Source organism: Bactrocera dorsalis, chromosome 3 (assembly GCF_023373825.1).
Source record: "Bactrocera dorsalis isolate Fly_Bdor chromosome 3, ASM2337382v1, whole genome shotgun sequence".
In the NCBI taxonomy this organism is placed as follows: domain Eukaryota; kingdom Metazoa; phylum Arthropoda; class Insecta; order Diptera; family Tephritidae; genus Bactrocera; species Bactrocera dorsalis.
In genome coordinates this window covers 14,358,135-14,383,786 of record NC_064305.1, presented here as the reverse complement: position 1 = coordinate 14,383,786, position 25,652 = coordinate 14,358,135, and the positions used below count along the sequence as shown (strand labels likewise).

At 34.2% G+C, this 25,652-nt stretch overlaps 1 protein-coding gene across 6 annotated transcripts; it reads left to right on the top strand.

The window, feature by feature from the left end:
* Positions 1 to 108: 108 nt before the first annotated feature.
* Positions 109 to 25,652, top strand: LOC105222683 (uncharacterized). 6 transcript variants are annotated; one of them, XM_049453908.1, is made up of 15 exons: positions 109 to 322; positions 12,484 to 12,701; positions 12,886 to 13,052; positions 13,126 to 13,407; positions 14,855 to 15,546; positions 15,662 to 15,785; positions 15,867 to 16,069; positions 16,149 to 16,369; positions 16,451 to 16,637; positions 16,729 to 17,032; positions 18,575 to 19,489; positions 19,565 to 19,930; positions 19,999 to 20,118; positions 23,170 to 23,343; positions 23,418 to 25,652. In XM_049453908.1, the coding sequence occupies exons 2-15, from the start codon at positions 12,557 to 12,559 to the stop codon at positions 24,051 to 24,053; spliced, it is 4,536 nt and encodes a 1,511-aa protein (XP_049309865.1). In that variant the 5' UTR covers positions 109 to 322; positions 12,484 to 12,556; the 3' UTR covers positions 24,054 to 25,652. The 6 variants fall into 6 exon arrangements, 5 of the variants coding, with proteins under 5 accessions (XP_049309865.1, XP_049309867.1, XP_049309866.1 ...); XR_007422431.1 differs by lacking the exons at positions 109 to 322; positions 23,418 to 25,652 and adding exons at positions 5,627 to 5,962; positions 21,078 to 21,226 and having other exon boundaries at positions 23,170 to 23,306; XM_049453909.1 differs by lacking the exon at positions 109 to 322 and adding an exon at positions 5,636 to 5,892.

Below are 25,652 nucleotides of genomic sequence, written 5' to 3'. Positions count from 1 at the left end.
GCATTGTTGCCATTTCAATTTATGAAATGCGGCAATGTGTGTGAGAGCGTAAAAGAGAATTTTTGTAACATGCCATTTTTATCATTGTTGTTGCATCGTCAACATTCAAAGAACATTGTAAAATTCTTCCACAATAATCCTGAATTAAATTTGTTTGAGTTCGTAGTTGTTTCGTGTATTATTAAAGAATTACTGCCAATTAATGTGTAATGAAAATAAAATAAAGTAGTGCAAAATAACTAAAACTTCAGTGATAAAAATTGCATTGAGTATGCACTGAGTGTCCAGCCATTTTAGTAACAAAGGATAAAGAAAACAAAAAGTAAGTGCAATTCAACCTTGATGATTAATTGCCTTTTATTTGAGTGAAAAGTGTATAAAAAACTGCGCCAATTACATTGGAGCTGCAAGTGTTCCAGAGTCACCTGTTGTTGTTTTTTTTTTGTAATATTTATTCTTTGTAGTGTTATATGCATAAACGCGTATGTGTGCATACACAATAGTACATTCACTTTGTTTACATTGCAAAACAACGAAATGTATATTAGAGCTAATACAACAACACACCCACAAAAATATTTAAATATGAATTAAATACAGGCATGTGCGTGCGTCATAATATTTTGAGGCATTTGAAATAAGGTCATTCAACCTAATCTTACAATATATAACTACTCTCTTTATTTAATAAGCAATTTGCGGCTCTGTTGTCATGAGGTTGCTTTCATTAGCAAAATTCATTAAATAACCGGTTTAAATTCTTTGCCTATTAAGGTAGTCCCAGTAAAAAAAATAACTTTTGTAAATAGCATATAAGGAATAAATTAGTTGGGGAGTGTATAATTACATAGTTTTTCAACTTTAATTAAACTATATGAACCTTGAAACCATACTATTTATCAGTAGCAGTGCTTCTGTGCTACTAGTGAAATGTGCAAATAAACCTATCCGTATAAGTGCATTCTTGTACATATGAATTTACTTATCTGAACGAAATTTCACAACATTTGTGGATTGGAAAGGCGCTCAACAAGTTAGCTACGCGAGATTAACACCATTTTTTATATCTTCAAAGCGCATTCAAAGATAATGCATAATTCTTTCAAAAACCATGTTGTGTGTGATATAGAATAAATTTGCATGAGTGTATAAATACATAGTTTTTCAACTTTAATTAAACTATATGAACCTTGAAACCATACTATTTATCAGTAGCAGTGCTTCTGTGCTACTAGTGAAATGTGCATATAATCCTATCCGTATAAGTGCATTCTTGTACATATGAATTTACTTATCTGAACGAAATTTCACAACATTTGTGGATTGGAAAGGCGCTCAACAAGTTAGCTACGCGAGATTAACACCATTTTTTATATCTTCAAAACGCATCCAGTAGTAATGCATAATTCTTTCAAAAACCTGTTGTGTGTGTCTTACATTATTTTTCTATCATAACAAGGCCATTGATGGCAATTAAAATAGAAATTACTTGGAATCGTGATTCAATTGAAAAGGTGTATATATGTAAATATGTATATTACATGATTCACAATTTACCTGAAGTCTGATTTTATTACTTAGATAAGGACCCCGTATGCTCATGTTAGGGTGGTGAATAATGAGCTCCTCTCCAAGCAGATCCTGGGGTGCAGCTTCGTTCTGAATACAGTAGCCGGTTAAACTGCTACTTATTCAGAATAGACCCTGACATATTTAATATATCTTCTGCGTTCAATGAGTCTCGTATAATACTGGCCACCTCTTTGCATGCCCCACCAACCCTAATTATCTGACACCTCACCCCTTTTGGTCCGACTCCGTCGAAAAAGCACGTTTCTTGGGTCTACCAATGGATGACGTCGACGACATTTTATCTAATCCTTACCATCCTAACGAGGATTATGTATCCGTTACAACAAGAACAACAACAACAAACGTCGCAGACCCTATAAAATACATAGAGGTTCCGATTTCCTGAGTTGTGCAGGTTTCAAGGTCTAACGTACATATTGTCATCGAAATAATGGCGGCTCTATAGTTTTCAATTTGTATAACACAGTGCAATACCGCCTTATCGATGCAAATATCGCCCCAGGGATACTACTCTAAAAAATCAGAGCATATCCTTCCAGATCCTCTGTTTAACGCTTTGTCCCTTAAGCTATTTCCCTGGCTTTGATTCTTGCAAGTTGCAAGAGTTTAAAATATTCGGTTGCACCCTAAGTTAGCTCTTCCTTATTTTTTTCTACTCGAAGGCACCAAAAACAGCAGCGCTTATCGACAATTACCGCTTATCATAATCAATGCTGAGGAGTCATAAATTTTCTTTCTTCTGTAAATAGCGCCGCGTTGTCTTTTCGTAAGTACAGTAAGATCGCCTGATTTGACCGCTCCAGACTTCTTTTTGTGGGACTTTTTGAAGTCGCAGGTTTTTGTCAACAAGCCTCAGACTCTTGCAGCTTTTAAAGACAATATCCGTTAAGAATGCGAGGACCTATCGCCGGAAGTTCTGGCCAAAGTGATGGAAAATGCCATAAAAAGAGCTCAAATGACAATCAACTGTGGCGGCGGCCATTTACATGATATCATATTTTCGACTTGATGTAAAAAAATTTAAAAGATCAAATAAAAATAATCCACAAGCAGATTCAAAGTTTTTAATTTTTTAAAAAATTTTTTCATTTTCCAAAAAACTTCGGAAGGTTATTTTTGCGCCACCTGTTGTACATATATGTATATACATAAAACAATGACCGACAAACTATATTCGACATAAGGTTTGTTAGAAAAACGAAAATCACTATATGTATTAGTTAGGGCTAGTTGGTGGCAGTCCGATTTTGCCAATTTTCGCACTGTTACATAGGAATGTGAGCCACGTACCAAATTTGAATAAAATCGGTCGAGCGGTTTCCGAGATAAGCGATTTCTCCTAAAAGTGGTAAGCGGTGCCACGCCCATCGTCCAGTTTTTACCCCGGCTCCTATTAAGCCTTCTCATACGATCTCTGTCGTATTTAGTTATCGTACTTTTAGTAGTTTTTAATAGTACTGTTATATGGGGAGTGTACGGTGTTATTTTTCGATTTTATCCAGTTTTCAAGTATCGGTAGGGGTGTGATTAATGGATTTGTCCTGAGCGAATTTGGTTTTTGTAGCTCCATCAAGGAGAAAAAGCAAGCCTGATCCTTTCAAATCACACCGAGAGATTATGGCGGAAATAAACAATGAATTTGGGCTTAACGTATTCAGTAGACTTGTGCGAAGACGTCTAAATGATGGTCAGTTGTTTGGACGAATGAGTCGAAAAAAAAACACATCTGTCCCAAAAAAAAAAAAAAAACATGGAGCACGGCTGCACTTCGCTAAAGAACTTATTTAAAAGGACGTCAAATTTTGGAAAAGGGTTGTGTGAAGCGATGAAACTAAGGTGAATCGTATTGGATCGGATGGAAAACCATTTATACATATATCGTCCTAGGTTCAGGCGTATAACTCCAGATACACTACAAAAACTGTTAAGCAAGGCGGAGGTAGCGTAATGGTCTGGGGAGCATTTTCCTGGTACGGTGTTGGACCTTTGGTATGTATAGATGGCAGAATCGATGCCAGTGAATTGGATTTTTATGCATGACAATGATCCAAGGCCCTAACTTAAAGTGTGAAGAACTGGCTGACTGCAGAAAGCTTTGACGTCCTCAGCTGGACAGCCCAAAGTCCCGATGCAAACTCGATCGAAAATGTATGGAACGACGTTCAGATACAGATTGCTAAGAAAAAATCGGGTGGGGCTATGGCGGGGCACACGGCCCTTGGTTTTAACGTGAAACGTCTATGTTAGCGAATCGATTTTAAAGTAAAAGATTGAAATGAAAACAAGATTGAGAAGAGATGAGTTCTGTCCCGGAGAAATATCCAAACAATGTTCCTCATTCCACAGCAAAGTATATTGTCGAGCCAGCAGGATTTCAGATTCTGGGGCAAAGTTGGGGCCAACGGACTCAATCTGAAACTCGAGCCCGATATAGTTATCCATATCTTTGTCAAACACACTCCAGTCGATCTTTATGTCATAGTGTTTGTACAGCGGTTAGTTTACCAAATAACGCAGCCAAACGCTGCAAGATAAACCAAACGGATTGGCTTCAAATACAGTCTTGAAGCGTTTGTCCGCTGAACGCCAATGAATTTGCATTTCTTCACTTCTACTGATATTGACATCTCTCAGTTCCGTGGCAGATCCAATGGATATATCGATCGTCTGTTCATTCCTTATGTCCATAAGTATATGTAGGTATTCCATTTGTAGAGGTACTCGCGAGGTCGACAGCAGCAGCTTTGCAACGTTCTCTAAACCGTCTCGCTCGCTCGACGCCGGAGATTGCGGTACCTATGCGTGGCCCACAGCCCCCTCTTTGTAACGATAGCCGTAATTTATATTTCTGGTTGGCTCTTGCACGAGCTGAGGCCGACATACCAAAATTTGTATATATTTATTATCACTTTCTGATTATTTTAAATATAAAAACTGTCCAACTTACACTTATTTTTGTATAAATCAATCGTTTTAAATAAACTTGACAAACACACGAAAGAATCATCGATGATATAACCCTTTTCGTTACGGTCCACTTTTTAAACCTGGTACCCGTATGTTTCGGCGCCCTTTTAAAGACTTCTCACGTCAAAAAATTCAAAAATACAGAAGAACTTTGGACTGTAATCAAGGAGGCATGGTACGCAATTCCACAAAGGAGGTTTCAGATATTAGTGGAGAGCTTGCTTTACAAAAACAACAATCGTTTCAAATAGCATCAGCTGCGTCACAAGTCAATAGGCATGGCAGCCAAATATTCGATTACCAAAACACACAACAACAATATTTTCATTCATGAACGCAAACGCCCTTTCAACAGGCAATCTTGCTTCATTCATAAAAACAAACACCATTACACCATTACATCTTCCCGAGCATGCCATTGCCTACAAGCGTCTTTTCGCGACGACGGCAAAAGCTAAAAATAAATTGAACAGTTTCTGATGTTTGTATGAGAAGGAAAAAGTGACAACCCCGCAAATATAAGTATTCAAATATATTAGAATAAAATTGACAACATAGCTTATTTTTGGATTTTCAAGTCAAGAAATGTATCAAAGAAAATATTCAATATGCCTCTGATTTATGTGTACGGTGAATCCCGGTTAAGTAGTACTTCGCTTAAATGAAAATCATCCCTCTTAACTTCTTGCTGCATTTCACGGTTTATTTTTATGAAATACATATAAATTATTGTTTTAACTGCCACTCGCTTAAGTATCCGCACTCGTTTATGTGCCATATTATATTTTCATTTTGAACAAACTACAAAAATCAGTATCTTTGATTGTGGCACAAAACAGAAATTGACTGTATTTGTGAAGGAATGTAAAACATATTTTTACGCGGCTTGCAAAAATCTGCGTCGATATGTATCACATACAAACATACATATGTATGTATCTACGATGGTTTGTAGACGGAGCTGTTTCAGCGGCAAGGGAAGCGGTGACAATCGGCGGCCATTCGTTTATTTTTTCGGCACAGCTTGGATTTTCTACCAACAACACAATGTTTTGACGCTTTGTCGTCGCGTCAGTCTTTCGACACATTGACTCTTTGACAAAATGTGAGCTTCGGCCACGCTTACTGCGGTTGTATATAATAAGTAAGCAAAGGCAAAAGGGAAAAATAGGAAATAGAAATGACTTAGCGTAGGTTGCTCCGATGGCAATGAGCAAAAAGAGTTTACTTAGACGTCAGCTACTGAACTAAACGAACGTGCGCAGTGAATAAAGGAAAAAGTTAAGAACCAAAAAGTGAATTATAACGCAAAAGTGAAAGAATAAATCTATTGTACGAGTATTGTAAAAGTGAAAACTATATTTTGTAGCTAAAATTAGAGACTATATTTTGCAATTAAAGTGTATGTTGCAACTAAAAAGTTAAGGAATAAATATTTTCCAACTGAGGAGCATACTTATTTTGAAATTTGTGGATTGAAGAGAGTGACGAACCCCACATTTATATATTCACATACACATACATAGCCAATAAAGTCTGCGTTCACCTGACACATTTTTTTAAGTGAAGTAAAAACACTATGTTAATAGGAAATTCAGTTTATATTGTTTACATGTATTTCTTCCTTATATTCTTAAGTTCCAAATGCAAAAACAAAAATATATATTCCTATTTTAATTTTTGTGTTAACGGCATTTTAGTGTAACAACAAGTAAACATAGGCACCACAAAGTCTGCGTTCAGTTTGCTTAAATCCGCGATCTGGGCATCCAAAAATATTATCAGTTCGCGATGAACGCAAAATATTAAATATGGTGAAAGTTAACCTTCGAATTACGTCCATAAATATTATTAAAAACGTAAATATAACCTTTAAGAAAACAATTTGTGCCGAAACTGCTAGAAAAGTTTTACGAAAAGCTGGATGTCATGGCAGAGTCGCTCGAAAAAACCATATATTTCACCATGAATTTGCTCAGAATCATATAAATAAGTCTCCGGAATTCTGGAAACAAGTGTTATTTTCGGATGAAGGTAAATTTTGTATTTTTGGCATAAAAGGTCGACAAATTGTGTGGCGTATATCAGGAACTGCCCTTGAAAAACAAAATCTTGTTGGTACAGTGAAACGCGGGGGTGGTGGAATTATGGTGTGCGGTTGCATGGCGGCTGGTGGTGTGGGTCGGCTTGAACTTATTGAATCCACAATGGATAAATGGGGTTATTTGACCATTCTAAAAAATAATTAGAAACGAAGTGCAGAGAAACTTGGATTATCTTCGATGTTTTGGTTCCAACAAGATAATGATCCGAAACATACTGCTGAAATTATTAGACTTTGGCTCTTTTACAAGGCTCCTAGACAGCTTAAAACGCCCCCCTCAATCACCTGACCTCAATCCTACTGAGCATCTATGGGAGCTGTTAGAAAAAAAGAGGTTTTACGAAGTGTTATGTATGCAGAATGGTCCCGGATTACAGCTGAGGAAACAGATAAATTGGTAAGATCAATGCCAAATCGTTTGCGTGAGGTTTTAAAACAACGTGGCTATCCAACAAAATATTGAACTTAATTTTTTTTTTATCATTCTTAATGCTTTTGTAACTAATTTTAAAGCTGAACGCAGACTTTATGGTGCCTATATTTACTTGTTGTTACACTAAAATCCCGTTATCTTAAAGAAGAAAATAGGAATTGTATATTTTTGTTTTTGTATTTTGAACTGAAGAATATAAAGAAGAAATACATGTGTGTTTTTACTTCTCTTAAAAAAATGTGTCCGATGAACGCAGACTTTATGGGCTATGTGTATGTATGTATGTACATGCCTAAAATTACAGTCTTAGTTAATATTATACTTGTAATTAAAATCCGTTTCAACGGCTAATAAATTTTTTTTTTTTAGAGTAATGTATGTACATATTAGAGAACGGCTTCGGGTGAATGAGAAACATTCGTACGCGCTCAACAGCCGAATAAACGCACTGTTCCGATCAGCCGAGCTAGCGCTCACATTTTCGTCGTTGATTTTAAATTCACTCAGGTGCGTGCGATTTTTTGTTTCACTCCGAGTTTGTTCGGCTCGTGTTCAATATAATGATTTTGCTCGCTTGCTCGTTCGGTTCAACAATCATTGTTTTGAACAAGAACAACACTCAACTCGTATGATTTTACTCATGCGCGCAGCAAGTGGCACTTTTTCTGCACAGATAAAATGTGAGAAGAACGAAAAAAAAAACAAGCTACAACAACAAGCTGCAGTTTGTGGAACGCAAGAGGCTTGCATAGAAATTGTTACTGTACATGCAGTCGTAACGCACACATCGTGTCGTATTGTCGCTAATCGTTTACTCATACACGATCAACTCAAAATGAACCGAATGATGCTTTCGTCAACACATGCTCATTTTATTGAACACGTGACTTTTGTTCAGTGAGTTGAATTGAGTGAGAAATTTTGAACCGAAGACTCAAGATGCTCGGAATGATATGTTCGGCAAAATGAGTTGAATGAAAAAGTTCGCGTACGACTAAATCAAGAAAATAGCGATTTTTGCAGTTCTCTGGTACATACATACATACATATGTATGTATGTATACTCTATATCAAAATAGTTATGCAAGTATATAAAAGTATTGAAACTCAAAAAACAAAGAAAAATTGTAAGCAATTACTTGCGAAAAATTTCCGGCAAACCCTTTCTGCTTAATAAAGCAGTAAGCGGGGTTGTATATACATATATATTGTATGTATAACAATAAGTAAGCAAAGGCAAAATCGCTATTCTTAAATAAAATAAAAGATAAAACACAAACAAATAAATATGTATAACTATACTTACATACATATGTATGTACATACATATATGCATATAAATTTAGTACAAACGTATATACATATGTACCTTTTCATTAATATATATTTATATATTCAAACTATATAATGGGAACTATGTAGAAGTGTATATTTGCTTACTTATGAACATATACAACTGTGTTCGAAATAATAGCAGTGGCATAACCAAAAATTCAAATGAAGCAAAAAAGTCGTGTAATTGATTTTTATTATAAGTTATTATTATTGTAACTGGTGGGACTTCTAACGTTTTAAATTTGAGTTATCTATATTTCGACATTGGAAACGTCAAATACCATTCGGAAAGTGACAGATATTCAGTAAAAAGTCTAAAATTTACGAAATGGGTCGCTATTCACTAGAAGAAAACTGGAAAATATTGACAGATTGGGCAGAAGATCGTTCTTCGAAAATGAAGAAGGAACCGCCGTAACCATCAATGGTGAGCGATATCGCGAACCGAACCGATTTTTTCTTCAAGCAAATTGAAGAGGAAGACTTGGACAACATTTGGTTCCAGCAGCACGGCGCTACGTGCCATACAGCAAACGCTACACACAATCTTTTACGCCCTATCTTTAAATTTTTAATTCGCTCATATTCAAGCTTAAAAGCAATATGATTTCTTTTAAGAATAAGATAAAGTTCTTCTTTAAATAAATAAAAAAAGTTCAGTAACCGGATTTAAATCCAATTAAGCATTTGTGGTAAATTTTTGATTCAAAAATACTAAAAAGCAGCCGTACAAACTTGGAATAATAATTTAATAATTTTTCTTAGAGACGAAGCGTCAACTTGACATCCAATGAAAATATTAGAAAATTTGGTTCGAGGCAAACGTCTTCCTGTTGTAATTCAGAATAAAAAAGGCCATATTAATTACTAAATTTACTTTTAAACCAAACGTTTTAAGGGGGTATTCTACTCTAGAAATAAAATTTTGGGCAGTTTTTTGAATTTCATTTAACAAAAAACCAAAAATATTTTTGCTATCCATTTTTTTATGGTGTTTTTTATTGATATCTTAAGAATACAGAAAAAAAAAATTCCAAAAAAATATTAAAAATTAAAATAATTAGAGGAGGGGAGATACATGTGTAAAAAAACTGGCGCATCCTGGTGACATTGATTCTGACTCTCCTGGTGGTCTGAAAAAAAAAAATCAAAAGAAATTCTTAATCAGTAAGGATGCTGTTATAGTCCCTACCTCAGGGAACACGAAATTTTTTTTTTGAAAAAAAAAAAATTTTTTTACGTTTTTTTTTTTTTGAAATTTTTGAATTTTTTTTAATTATTAAAAACAAAGGATTAAGGAGTATATAAAGATAAAGGATTATATAAAGAAAGTTCACACAAAATTTCAAGTAAATCGGTTGTATAGAACTTGAGATAATACCGGTACCGTGTGGAAAAAAGTAGTTTCGAGAAAAACGCGTTTAAAAAAGTGAGACTACCTACCTACCGCGCTAGGTACTGCGTCACTAAAGTAACTATAGCTCTTAAAATAATTTTAATTTTTAAAAATCCTTTGAGGATATGTTCTTAAGGGTCTCAACTTTAAATATATGAAAAAATTTTTTTTCAAAATTCTAGAGTAGAATACCCCCTTAAAAACAAAACGTATAAATAAAAAATATAATTAATATAAAAAATTAATTTAAATAGCAAGTAAATAAGTAACCGAAAAAGAATTTTAAAAATATTTCTATATACAACAAAAATTATGATTAATAATAACAATCCAAATACACCTGCAGGAGCTACATGCTCAAAGCAGGTTGCTAAATGTATTTCCGAAAATGAAAGTTTATTAAGATACTGCTCTATATTTGCCTCATCACCGATTCATGAAAACTCTGAATCGTTATTAGAAATAAAAGGTCAAAGCCTTAAACATTTTTGTGCTCGCTTCCAAGTGGCCTACTACAAAATTCTAAATTCTCCGCTTACGCAATGAACGAAAACTGCTTAGACCAGTACGAAGAAACGAAAGCTATGATCTCTGATCAATTAAAGCTATTAAAAGCAATTGCACCTACTCCACATCAGAGAGATAATCAAAAGGAAAGTTCAAGCATCCAGCCTGTGATATAGAAAAATTTTATGGAGGTTATGAAGAATGGTCATCCTTCCGGGACATGTTCACAACCGTTGACATCAACCTTCCGCAACTATCAAAAGCACAAAACTTGTATCACCTCCGTTACAAAACAAAAGGTCAAGCAGGCGTCGTAGTAAAAAAGTTCGCTCTGACAGTTCGATGACAATAATTTTAATTTGGCTCTTAAAGCGAGATACGAAAACGAAAGAATATTGGTCGATAAAGAAATAACGACACTTATGAACTTGCAAAAAATTAAGAAAGAAACAAGTGTAGACTTCAGCAAACTAGAATCCACTGTTTCAAATTGTTTGTCGGTTCTATCGACACAAAATATTCCAACAAACAATTGGCAACTTATTCTGGTAAATATATGTATGTACCGCAGCACTACTAGATATATCGTTACTTTTGTGGGAGCAATCGCTCTCCTCACGAAAGATTTGCCCAACGTTCGGTGCTATATGTGCAACTTGCAGGTCACCCTTGGACCGCATTTGCATTACTTTAGAGTGGCATTCCATTTTTCGCATTGAGAGATTGCGTCCAGGTCCCGCTTTTTGCTGCGTAGCAAGAGTGCATTCAAATAATGTGTGTTCAACGTCGTCTTCTGTCGCGTCTTTGTATAGGCATGACAGCTCTTCGATTTTTCTCATTCTGTAGAGGTACTTTTTGAAATATTATACTCTTTTTACTCTTGAAAAAAAAAAATCCAACTCTTGCAGTTATCGCATTCTAGCACTATAGCAAGTCGTTAAACACTTCATTCATCAAATTGTCGTGGAACAGTCGAGAAGTGAATTGTATACGAATATTGAATAAAGGACACCATAATTAACTTGCATATCAATATAGCTAAAATATTGTATATAGAACAAAAATTTAAGAAAATAATCTGAAATTCAATTGTGGAAAACTATTCGTGACATATTGTCCGGTGTGAACGAAATATATAGTATATAGTATGATTGGATTTGTGATCGTCAATAAGCTCCTCGGTTGTGTTTTTTCTTTCATTGCAGTAGTATGCGCAATATCGTTTGCTCCAAAAGTGTAGAAATTCATTCTTATTTCTAAAATGACTAAAAAAAAATTAATATACATATACATAAAAAATTAGCAGGGATCAGTGCACGTGAAAATTGATTGTCCTTGAAATGCATTGAGAGATTGAAAAGTTAGCTCATTTTTTCCTTCCAGTTTATGTCAATACAGAAATTATAATTTTATATTATATTATACATATATATTTAATATCTTAAGATATATTCAGAATTCTGAATGGACTAATGTACAGTTGCGTGCATTGAAATAGCTGTGCCCATTGGCAAAAAGAGTTTTGTTTTAAATTTTGTTTTTTTTTTTTGGTATGATATTGCCGTCGATCACAGTTTTAGTTATATTGGGTAGTCGAAAAAGTCTTTTCGTATTTTGTCAATAGACAAATGAAATTTGATAAGTTTACGGAGACGTTGCTGTATCAGTTTGTGTACCACAACAATGGTTCGCTCGCTTCCTTTTCGGACATTTCGATTTACATTGATGAAAGTTTTACACTGATAGAATAATATCTCTAGCGGTAAAATGGCAAAAAGTGGTCAACCAAAATGGTACATATTTGGTTCATTAAAGTTCATTTTAAAAATAAAAAAAAATAACTTGAAGTTGGTTTAGAAATACGAAAAGACTTTTTCGACTAACACGTTCATCCACTTTATTTATCATTCATTGTGCTCGGTGCTCATTTCGCCTCTTTTAAAATATAAATTCATAAAATATGAATTTGATATACATATATAGAATTTCACAAATATCCCAAATCGGTTTTGTTTTATTTTGTTTGCAGCGCTCTGTATTGAAACAAAAATCATAGTCATACACCAATAAACTGTTAAAAAAAAGCAAGTCACTCATTTACAGAACAACAACAAACAATTTTTTATGCAATTTTTCACTCATTTACAGAACAACAACAAGCAATTTTTTATGCAATTTTTTTTTTGTTGAGCTGTGGCCACAACTAAAACGATTAGCTAAGATGAATCAAGTGAGTAAATTGCTCCAAAAATGTAATGACATCCAAGTCTTCGCAGAAGGGTGTTGCAATTCGAGAATGGCGGATAATGAGCCACTCCTGCAGCAAACAAGCAACAACTCTACGATAATACTGGACAAACAAAGCTGTAGGCATTCTTATTATTATTTATTAAGTTTCTTTATTCAATATTTAAATTTAAATGATTTTTTAATTCTTAATCGGTTTCAAAATTGAATCTCAATCAAATTACAATGACCAATACAATGTTTCCAAATTTTATATACATAGAATTGCTAAAATCTTCAACTAACCGCTTGGCATATTTTCAGCAACCACCATGACCACGTCCAGTTTCTCGAGTGATGAAGCCGCACTTGCCGATCACTATGCATTGGACATTATTAAGGGTCATTTTCTGCGTGATTTTGATGTGCGAGACGTCTTGCCGTGCTTACAAGACATCTTTAGCAAACCGGAAGAACAATATATAAATGCAGTGCGTCATCCATACGAAAGTGTTTAAGTTTATTTTTTTTTATTAATAAATATGTTTTTTTTTTCGTTTGCAGCACCTTCAATGCGATAACGAGTGCACGCAAAATGACATCACCGATATTCAAGATGTGCTCGGCGAGGAAAAGGCTTCACGTCTATTCGCCGTATTGCGCAACAAGAATTATGCACAAATACGCAAATTTATGGAAGTTTTGAGTAGTGACTATTTATGGCTAGTGAGTCATTTCGACAATGTGAATAAAGTGGACCATAGTAATTATGTGGATTTAGTACACTCTCTGCATTCAAAAGTTAGCCTTAAATATGAAGATTACAATGTACATCGTTCGATGCCGGTAAGAATATTTTTTTGCTTTTTGATTAATATGTATATATTTTTTTAAATTAGAACAACCAATGTTGTTGTTGTTGAAGCGGCAGAATTCTGCCGAGTCGACAGTCCTTGGCCGGATAAAAATGTGTGTAGACTCGCATGTCGTGGGTACGGAACCAACTAATGTCTTTACTACTGGTATATGGGTAGATGTATAGATTTTAAGGTCTATTATCACCTCGCCTCTCTCGTCTCAGATAGCTCCAGCACATTAATAAACTCGCATATATTGCTAGGTGTCATTGAAGCGATGCGATCCCTATTTAGCAATATGTATTCAAGGGCCTTAATCTTGCATCTGCTAAGCCAAATTTCACTGTTATAATATATAAGATATGTTAGATATGGTGAATTTATGTGTGGTGAGTTCATGTGTAATTATATATTACCAGTAAAGATTTTAAAATTATGTGTTCAATTAAATGTGTTAAGTTTAGGTGTGGTGAATTTATGATTTCCAATGTGGTGAGTTTGCTATGCTCAATAAATTTCATTTTCGAAGTCCAGCGTGCCAACATATTGTTAAAGTTCATAAATATAAACTGTTATACAGTCTTGCATTATAATTTCTAATGTGGTGAGTTAGGTATGCTCAATAAAATGTTGTTTTCGCACTCAAACGTGCCAACATGTTAAAATACATAAATATAAACTGTTATACAGTCTGCAATTTGTCAGATCATTCATGGTGAACTTAGGTGTGGTGAATTTATAACTTCTAATGTGGTGAGTTAGATATGCTCAATAAAATGTTGTTTTCGCACTCAAACGTGCCAAAAAATTGTTAAAGTACATAAATACATATAAACTGTTATACAGTCTGCAATGTGTAATTAGATATTATCAGTAGAGATGTTTACCAGTATATGTTTCATTAAATGTGTTAAGTTTAGCTGTGGTGAATTTATAACTTCTAATGTGGTGAGTTAGATATGCTCAATAAAATGTTGTTTTTGGCACTCAAACGTGCCAACATATTGTTAAAATACATAAATAAGTTATTCATGGTGAACTTACATAGATGTGGTGAATTCATGTGAAATTAGATATTATAGATAGTAAAGTTGTTTACCGCCATATGTTTAAATAAATGTGTTAAGTTTAGGTGTGGTGAATTTATAACTTCTAATGTGGTGAGTTAGATATGCTCAATAAAATGCCAATTTCGAAGCCGAACGTACCAACAAATTCTCTTATCAGTTATAGATGGTAAATTTAAGTGTGGTGAGCTCATGTGAAATTTGATATTATCAATAAAGTTGTTTACCGCCATAGTTTAGTTAATGTGGTGAGTCAAGGTATGCTCAATAAAATGCCATTTTTGCGCTCAACATATTGTTAAAATATATAAATATAAACTGTTATACTATGCTTATCTAATCTAATCCTATCTGTTATTGTCATTTTAGTTCCGCAAATTACGCAAAGCTTTACTCACCATGCCAATGCAAGGTCGTGTAATATTAGCCAGCGACTTCGGTTATGGCAAAAAATGGCTCGCAGTCGACGTATGCACTGATTTTGATGTTGCCCTAGCAATGAATTTTCAAATATATTGGATCGATATGAGCGAATGTACGAGCGCATTGGATGATCTACGTATGTTACGTTATCTGAAACTTTTGCTAACCCAATCGTCACGTTCACCCTCACCGGCCGGCTATGGTTCATTAGAACGTCCAGACCAAAATGCAAAGTCATTTAAAAATTCAATAGATGAATATAAACATCTGGTTGGCCAAGAGTTGAGGAAGAATTCGCATGAAAAGTGCCTTGTCGTACTGGTGAATGTACGAAATACGCATGCGCTAGAAGTCTTCGATTTGCCATGCAAATTACTTGTACTCACACGCAGTAAAAAGGTTAGCGACTCATTTGCGAAAAAACGCAGCACAACAATACGTTTGACAAACGGTCTGACGCGTGCGGAATTTTATATGCTCTTCGAAAAATATCTGGGGCAACAGAATTTGTTGGAAAAGTATGATTTGATTTATGCGCACAGCAATGAACATCCATACTTGCTCAGTTTGATCGGGCAGAGCTTACGTCAAAATTTGGCTAATTTGCAGGATTGGATCGACAAATTGCGCGAATCAAAGTGAGTATGAAAGAATACTTTGGGTGTTTATTTATTTGTAATAGTAGCAGTAGCAAAAATATGGTTCAAATTTTATAAATTTTTTTTTTAAGAATTTTAATTTTTTTTCTAACAGATTTGTTGACGATAAATTCAATGCAGCGATTGAAAAGAGTCTCGACAGTTTAGAACCGGAGTTGAGAAAAGCATTTATGAAAACATTCAGTTGCTTTCCGCATGCCATTTATGTGCCACAAAGGGTAAAAATTGGATTTTTTATAAAAAAACAAATATTGACATATGACATTTTATTTGTAATCCATTACTTTTCCACATAATAGCTCATCGCTGCGCTCTGGCCTGCGGGTAAGTGTGAGAAAGACTTGGAAAAGTTATATCGCCATGGCTTTCTGGAAAAGTTTATTTCACCACATGTTGAGATCTGCTATAAGCAACTCTTTGTTTATGGTAAAACAAAGCAAAATGATGAAGTGTCAGCGGCTGATATGACGGATATGCATAAAAAACTGCTTAATTATTATCAGTACGTTGGGGTTAAATTTTATTTTTCTTTAAATATAATATAATTTTTTTTTATACAAATTATTTATTTTTTATTGCAGTCTAGTTGAAGATCTGGCGGCGCGTAGCGAAGTTTTGCCATTTAGGCGTGATGTGCATGACTTCTACTTCTTCTCTTGTATTGGTTATCATATCAATAAGTCTGGACTCACCGACTATTTTCGTCAGCTGTATTTGGATTTTGGTTTTCTGGAGCAAAAAATACGCAATGTTGACTTGCTAAGCACCATTGCCGATCTAGAAACATATCAAGAGTATATTGGTTAGTTGAATGCCAATAATTGTGCAACAATTAAACTGTTTATTATATCTAATTATTTATAATTGTATTATTTAAACGCAGCGGTTGATTTGGAGACACGTAAATTACTACGTGCATTACTAAAATTTTTACCCAATATCGAGAAGACACTGCAGGAGTCAAGCAACACAACACTTCTGCAATGCGCCTTCATGGAGGACGATTTAGTTGGCATTGAGGCGCGCAAACAAGCGGCCGCTTTTCCAAATTTCGCTTGGTTTGAACAACAGTGAGTATTTATATTAATTTAAATATTTTTGGAATCCATTTCAAGTTACAATGTCACTCATTATACATATGTATATCATCTTTTAACACAGCGGCTGTATTCATCAACGCCAAAATATTGTACCACTGCCAAGTGCACCGAAAAAAGTCCTACTACTCGATCAAGAGCGTTCGCTAATTGCTTTGCAAGAAAGTTCAGCAATTTTGCTGATCAACATAACCTTTGATTGGAATACTTATACTGTGAAACTCAAGGAGCCGACGCGCGGCAAATCAAACGTGGTTGATATACGCTTTTTCCGTGACAATAATTCATATATTTTGTTAGCGTTGTACGACAATGGCAATATGAATGTTTGGTCGCTACAGGGTGATTGCACTATGTACCGGCGCAGGGTGAGTAGATATTTTATTTTTTTTCTAATATTTATGCCCCTGCAACATGTTGCTGCAGAGTGTAATATTGTTGTTGTTGTTGTAGCTGCAGAATTCTGCCAAGTTGACAGTCCTTGGCTGGATAAAATTTCGGGTTAGTTCCGTTTATCTAGAGCCGACTGTCGTAGGAACTTAACATAACACAGAGTGTGATAGTTTTGTTGACCTAACGGTTGTATGTAAATATATAGATGATCAGGATGACGTGTCAAGTTGAAATCCGAGTGATTGTCTGTCCGTACGTTCCTCAGTACAAGCTGTAACTTCAGTGAACATTGATATATCTTCATAAATCTTGGTATGCGTGTTCCTTGGCAAGCAAAAAGAAGATCGACTTCGTAGATGGGTGTAATCAGACCACTGGCACGCCTACAAAACGCCATTAACCAAAAACGTAAAAGTAACATAAAATAGCACTAAATTAAGATATAAAACTCTAAACTCTGGCACAGAGGATCTAAGTAGAAAAAATTTTGAAAATTTAGGCGAAGCCTCGCCCTCTAATAGGTTTAATGTAGATATCTCCTAAACCACTAAAGCTACAATAGCCAAATTCACTCAGTATAAATCCCTTAAGCACGCCTACCGACACAGTAAAAACTGTTGAAATCGTATGATAACCCCGCTCACTCCCTAGTTAACGGTACTGTTAAAAACTACTAAAATCCCGATAAATCCATAACTAAATACACCAGAGACATTCAATTTTACCCCCGAGATTATATAAGAGGATTTCAAAGGAGCCAAAATTTGACGATCGGCGTGGCACCACCCATTTCTCAGTGAAACTTCATATCCTGAGACCTGCTTGGCCGATTTCAATCACATTTGGTGCGTCACATTTTTATGTTACAGTATGAAAATAGGTGAAATAGGGCTACAACCACGCCTACTTGCCATATAACTAACGGGTCTTATTTACCCGAAGGTACTTCCTTGGCTTTAAACCTTGTAAGTTGTAAGAGTATGAAATGTTCGGTTATACCTTAACTTAGCTCTTCCTTACTTAACATAACAAACATAACGTAACTTAGTATAACTTAATTAACCCAACTTAGCATGACTTAAACTGAGAATACTTAACTTAACACAACTTTACGTAACATAACATAACTTAACTTAATGTAGCTTAAATTAACATAACTTTTGGCAACGTTAAGTATCAAATATAACATAACGTAACTTAACTTAACACAACTTAACATAATGTAACTTAACGTAACGTAACTTAATATAATTAACTAAACGTAACTTAAGATAGCCTAACTTTAGTCAATTTAACATAACATAGCATGATTTAACATAACATAACTTGGAATAACTTAACACAACTTTACGTAGCAAAAATTAACATAACGTAACTTGCCTTAACTTAACATAACTTTACGTCACATAGCATGATTTAACATAACTTTACGTCACATAACTTAACTTAATTAAAAAACGAAATTGAACATAACATTATCTTATTTAACATACTACATTCTTATCTCCTCCCCACAGTCTCACTCTTTTGCGCGTCCAGCAGAAAAAGAAATCGAGTGCCGGAATTTCATACCCATCGATCATTTGCTGAAGCCTATAACAGCTTTTGATTTCACCTACGGTGTTAACACTAATCCGTCCAATTTATATTTGGCTTATAAAACCGGTGAAATTAGATGTATTGATTGGAATAGCGAAAATGAGATCTTCGTGCCTGCACCATATCCGTGTTTGAAAACCGGCATGCCGGATATATGTCTACTACGCATCGTGTTCAGTCGTAACTATATAGTGTGCAACAAAGCGGGTGACATATGCATTTTCGATGTGGTGGACTACTCGCATCTACGTGGCATCGAAACATTCAAACACCTAATCGACACCATCGAACTAACACGCAATGAGTTGCTGTTAATTTGTCGCCGTTGCATTGTGCATTTTACAAGCAAGTCTATAAATGAAACTGGCGAGCCGAACTATCTGTTACAAGAGCGCGACCTAACAGCCGATGATGCGCATAATGCCATCAATTGCGCCAAACTATTGCACATCAACGGCCATAAGCAACTGCTATTGGGCACCAAGACGGGTCTCATAATGTTCGACATCGAAACGCGTACAAAAGTTTTGACGACAAACGTGAATGAAGATATCACCTGTGTGGATATACAGCTAGTGGATGTGGTTAAGAACAAATATATCGTGGCGTGTGGCTCCAACGCGCATAAGTTCTTAAATCTGTTTGCGTTGCGCACCAATGCCGCTGGCAGACCGCTGCTCAGCTGGTCGGGTAGTTCAAAAACATTACGCACGAAGCAGCCGTATCTGGACTTACAGATGCCACCATATGTGTCGTTGAAGGGCGGCAAATTGTATACGGCGCAATATGTGCATGATGCGCCGACCCTGCTAGCGGTCGACTCCCATAATCAGGTTGTTTGAATTGGCAACAAAAAATGTCTTGTAACACATTTTTGTAATTTGATTTGGTTTTCTCATATTTTTCAGTTACATGAAATTGATGCCAGCGGCCATTCGCGTGTATATGAAAGAGCGCCAGACATCATCACTGCTATTACACAATATGGTGATCGGTCATTTATCGGTTGCGCTAATGGTGTGCTTGTTTATTTGAGTTTGCATGCAACTTCGCCGGCAGCTATGCAACAGGTGTTTACTGAGCAGCCGATTGAGTTTTTACAGTTGCTCGATGAACATACACTGATTGTCGCCGGTGCCAATGAGTTTGTAGTTTTTACAAACTTGAATTATGGTGTATGTAAGCGTTTGCCAATGCTTGCCAATAGAGTTATGTGCTGTTTTCGTCTAAAGGCAGGGCAAATACTTATACTTTTTATCAATCGTGCATTTTCGGTATGTGAAAATAATATCTAGTAATGTATACCATATATAGTAACAACGAAAAACAAAATTATTAACAGGTTTTGGACGAGAGTGCCAATTTAATATACAATTACGTTCCGCAAATACCTGCCAGTATTGGTGGTTGCGATCTCCAAAACAACCAACTCTTTATTGTAACTGAAAACTATAAAATCGAGGTAAGTAAAGAGAGAGGAAAATAGTACAAGAAGTGCACACAAGTATTATTCGAAAGTTGAAACTTTGCTATATTTTTCGAAATTTCATTATTCAATATATGTATTTTTCAAAATTTTAAACTTCGATATATTTTTTGAAATTTTAACTAACTTACATTTTTCGAAAATTTAAACTTGAAGATTCAAGTTTTTCGGAATTTCAATTTTCAATATTTTTTTCGAAATTGTAACATATGTGCTTAATATTCGAAATTGTAAACTTTATTATATATTATTCGTAATTTCAAACTTTAATATACATAAATATGTTTTTCGAAATTTCAATATTCAATATACATATGTATTTTTCAAAATTTTAAACCTCGATATATTTTTTTGAAATTTTAAACTAACATACATTTTTCGAAAATTTAAATTTTAATGTTTTTCGAAGTTTCAATATATAATAAATTTTATTCGAAAATTTAAACTTTAATATACGATTTTCGAAAAATTGAACTCTATTATATATTTTTCGAAATTTCAAACTTTCCTTTTTTATTTTAAACGTCTTATACATATATGTATGTATATTGTTGCTAATTTTTCGAAAATTTAAACTTTTATATACTTGTATTATATGTTTTTCGAAATTTCAATATTCAATATATTTTTTCAAAAATTTTAATACTTTTATTAAATTTTATTTTAATTTTAAACTTCTTTGTATATTTTTCCAAAATTTATACTTCAATATATATTTCGAAATTTTAAACTTTATTTTATATTTTTATAAAATTTAATTTTTTATATATGTATATATATTTTTCGAAGTTGATTCGAAATTTTCACTTTTAATTTGTATTTAGTATGCTGTTAAAGCCATCAGTCAAGCCATCATCCCAAAAATATATATTTTCCTACACTAGAAACAAGTATCTATGTATATGTATGCTTTATTATATCTATCTCCCTTTCAGCTATTATTTCCTTTTACTCTGATGCATGACCGATGAAAATATCTTTCTAAACATATTCTATGACTCTGTATGTCAGCGTTTGGATTTTTTGGTGCAAGCTCTATCCACACTTTTCGGTTCTCTTAAACTAAATTTACAGACTTTGACAGGTGCAGCCTTAGCGACATACTATAATTCTTAACTTATTGTGCTATAACATTTACCTCGACATATTTTTAACCTGTGTTAACATATTTTATATCAATGCACGCTCCTGCCCAAGTTGCTAACTCAGCTGTTTTAATAATAATGCACCATTAAAGTCAACTAACAAAATGGTCTAAAGCAGGGATGGGCACATTTTTAGCCCGCAAAGTTAGCAAAGTGCGCACGGGGGCTAGATGAGGGGAATATCAGTTTACGGAGAGAAGGGCATAACAAGTTGAGAAAAATTGCGAAAAAAATGAATTACATTCCTCCGTAACTTGATGTTCATCGCAGAGTGGTTGCGGCAATACTAACATTGTACACAAATTTAAGGGTGGAAGTTTACTTCATATCGGAATTGTACAGTTGTGTGAACAAAAAGGGGTAAACATAATTTGCAGAGTTTAGAGTTTCGCATTAAAATTTGTTTTTATTTACCTTTGCATGGTGGGAAATTTTAATCACTGTTAGGAAAAAATATATATATGTGATGTTATGTATCTAAAAACAATTTTATTTAATAAGAAAACAGCATATTTTAAAACTTCACAACACCTTATGGTTGTTTCTATTTTGTTCACACCACTGTACATGTGATAGATCAGTCAATGGTGGTGGAAAATACGTTGCTCTCATTTGTAAATATGGAGTGGTAAAACGTTGCTCTCACTTCCCTCTTCATGTTTGCCCGCGATGATCCCCTCACCTAGCCCTCAAAATGTGCACTCGTGCCCGCACGGGCAAAATGCCACTGAGGGCTAATGTGCCCATCCCTGGTCTAAAGCAAGTCGATATCTCGATACCTTACTGTCATACCTATGCGTCTTGAAGCTGACCAAACGTATGGAATATTATGGATTCCTTAAATTATATATGTACCACGTCTTTAGTATAAATTTATCGCACTTCTGATCTCATAGATGGACTAAGATACTAATCTTTTTGTTTTGTTTTTGTTTTTTTTAATATGTTTTTTTTTTTTTAGTTTTATTATCATTATTTTTTTGGTCATCTGATACACTTTTGATAGGTTTATCACAGACCTGTGTTTTATAATTAGTTTAGTTGAAGTTCTTCCTGTTTGTTTTTTTGTGGTTTTGTTTGTGTTTTTTCTGTTGTTTTTCGTTTTGCTTTATTTTTTTTAATTTATTTCTGTTTTTTTATTTTTTTTTTTAATTTATTTCTGTTTTTTTTATTTTTTTTTTTAATTTTTTATTATTATTTTTTTTTTTAATTTTAATTTTTTTGTTTTTTTTTTATTTTGATTATTGTTTTTAAATTTTTTTTTATTTTGATTATTGTTTTTAAATTTTTTTTTATTTTGATTATTTTTTTTTTATTTTTTTTATTATTTTTATATTTTTTTAAATACTTTTTTATATTTTTTTTTTTTTTGTAATATTTTTTTATTTTATTAGTTTTTTATTTCTTTTTTTTATTTTTATTTTTTATTTAGTTTTTCTATTTTTTGTTTTTTTTATTTTTTGTTTTTGTTTTTTTTGTTTTTTTTTCATATTTTTTTGTTTTGTTTTTGTTGTCAGTCCGGGTCAATTTTGATCATATGATACACTTTTGACAGTTCTACCATAGAGCTGTGTTATATGAACAGTTTAGTTGAAGTTCTTCCTGGGAATACTCTAATAACCTTTTGTTACTCTAATAACTATTTCTTTGAGATTACGGTCACAATATCGACTAAAAAAACAGTTATTGTGCAATAATCTTAGTATAGTAAGTGTTACTAACATCACAAATAATGCGAATGTACCGTTAACTTGTCAAATTTCATGGTTAAACGTTTTTATAACACACGGTCTTAATATGTGCACTCACACTGTCATAAAAGAATTCCACATTGTTGCCAACATACATTACTGAATTATCACTTTATTTTTTATATTTAAAGATTTTCGATCTTGCCAAGTCGCTGGGTCCCAAACAGCCGGACATGACCTACAACGGCGGTGATACCTTTCGCGGCGCACGAGTCAGCTGTATAGCGGTATCACGCAAAGCAAACTTACTCGCTGTCGCTTGCTATACAATGGACCATAATGGCGAGAACGACACAAGCATACATGTATGTAGACACAAGACTTTAAAAAATTATTAGAATAACATGCAACTTAACATAACCTAACTTAACACTTGTAGGTTTACGATTGCCAACTACACGCCAAACGCATCGATCTGCTCTACACACTCAATGGTCACTCGCAACGCATCAATAGTATGCGTTTCTCGCCTAATGCCTATGTGTTAGTCAGCTGTGCTGAGCAACTATGCTGGTGGAGCATGCACATGGCGGCGTGTAAGCTGAACAATGCTGTCGCAGACACAACAACACAACACCGACGTAGCGGTTTTACACGCTTCCTCTCCGACAGCAGTGAAGACGAGGAAACGCTTGAAGAGCACATAAGCGCCAGTAAACTTGCAAGAATTTTGGAAGATGTTTCGCTGCAGGCGCGTAATGACACACGCCCATCAACCGATGTCACACCAGTCGATGATGTTGTTGATTTCACTATGGTGACCGGCGGTGTTGATGCCATTTGGAAGAGCAAGTGTGGACCGGCTACAAATTGTGAATTGTTGGCATGTGTGAAATTTAATGGCAATGAGGCGTTGCAGTTTTTCGCCAATGAAGCGTTCACGAAATTCCAGACCATCGACAATGGCGGCAGTTATTATGTGTTGACACTGCATGATTTCAATGCGCCGTTGGAGACGTCCGAAAGCGTCGTTGAAACGTCAAATGCTGTTGCAGACTGTGATGTAGTCACTTGACCGCCTGACAGTCGCCTTTGTACGCCGGAGGGGCGTACGAAAAATCGTTCTGTTGCAAAAGGTGTGGCTGTGATTGAGAATGCCGTGTTTCGCTACCAATTCATATATTTTTTAATTTATTTTTGTATATTTCACTGCGATCTCTTTGCATGTGATTGCTAACGTTAAAGCTAATGGTAAAGAAAGTCAAAAGCTCAACGCCAAAAAAGTAAACAATCAAATGCTAGCTATTTTTACATATGTATTTACATTAAACTAGCGCCAATAGTTAGTGTATAAGTATTAAAGTTTTAAAGACAACACATGACAACTATGACGTAACTATTTTTTAAGTTTATATACTACAAAGAAATAGCAACTTCAGCGTGCAAAAACTAGGTGCCAAATAGTTTATTTTTATGCAGTAAACAAGCTATTTTCAGTGTGCTGATTATGAAAGACACGCTGTAAGTTGACCCAGTGAACAGTTGAGTTGACAGTTTAACTTTTATATGTTAAAAATAACGTATTCCAAAAATGTCAAACCAATTATTCTTAACATAGAACTCTATATACATATGTATTATTGACATAATTTTTTATATAGATTTTGTGTGAGTTTTTTTTTTCAATTTTGTAAAGTATATTTCTAAAATCTAAGCATAGCGCATTTATTGTCTAGCAAGTACTGCCACAGTAAAGCATTTATATTCGTGCTTGGTAGCGTTACCAAAGACTGAAACAAACATGCTATTTGAAATTGCGCTTTATATGCGTAAAAATACTAAACTCAAGCCTCATACGAGTATAATATGTTTAGTGTAATACAATTTATTTTCACTTAAATCGACAAAAGCTATATCAACATATTTATTATTACATATCGTCACCTAAAATGCAAAATAACGTAAAATCACGTTTCAAAAGCCATATAATAAAAAACACTCATATTGAAACAAAATTTGAGCTTTGGTTATAAAATGGTTATACATAAATCGGTTATAAAATGGTTATATATTGGTTATAAAATGGTTATGTATCGGTTATAAAATGGTTATGTATCGGTTATAAAATGGTTATGTATCGGTTATATAATGGTTATGTATTGGTTATACAATAGTTATATTTTGGTTATGTATTGGTTATATAATGGTTATATTTTGGCTATATTAGTTACGCATTGGTTATATCTGACTGAAAATTTTATGCTACATATACGTATTATGATGTAGCCAATCGTAAGCAATAAAAAACTCAATTTCGTTTGTTTTGTTGATAAGTAGCTTTGCATTTTAGCTGACGATATGTAAACACAGGGATGTTTTTGTATGCGTGCGAGTTTTTAATTGCGTCGCATTTTTAGTGCAATTTATAGTTATGGTTTATTTGCTAGAAAAAATCGTTCGTATTAATACACAACAGAGATTAGTTTATTTACATATATCGCTCATTTTCTGCAAGACCGCCATAAGTCAAAAAAATCGATTCTCCAGAAAACGCGTTTAAAGTTTTCAACCGACTACAATCTTACACGGTGACTGCAACCTTACTCAAGCGGAGCATATAAGAGGTATTCATATGAATTTTTCACTTAACATGAAGTATGATATAACGAACAAT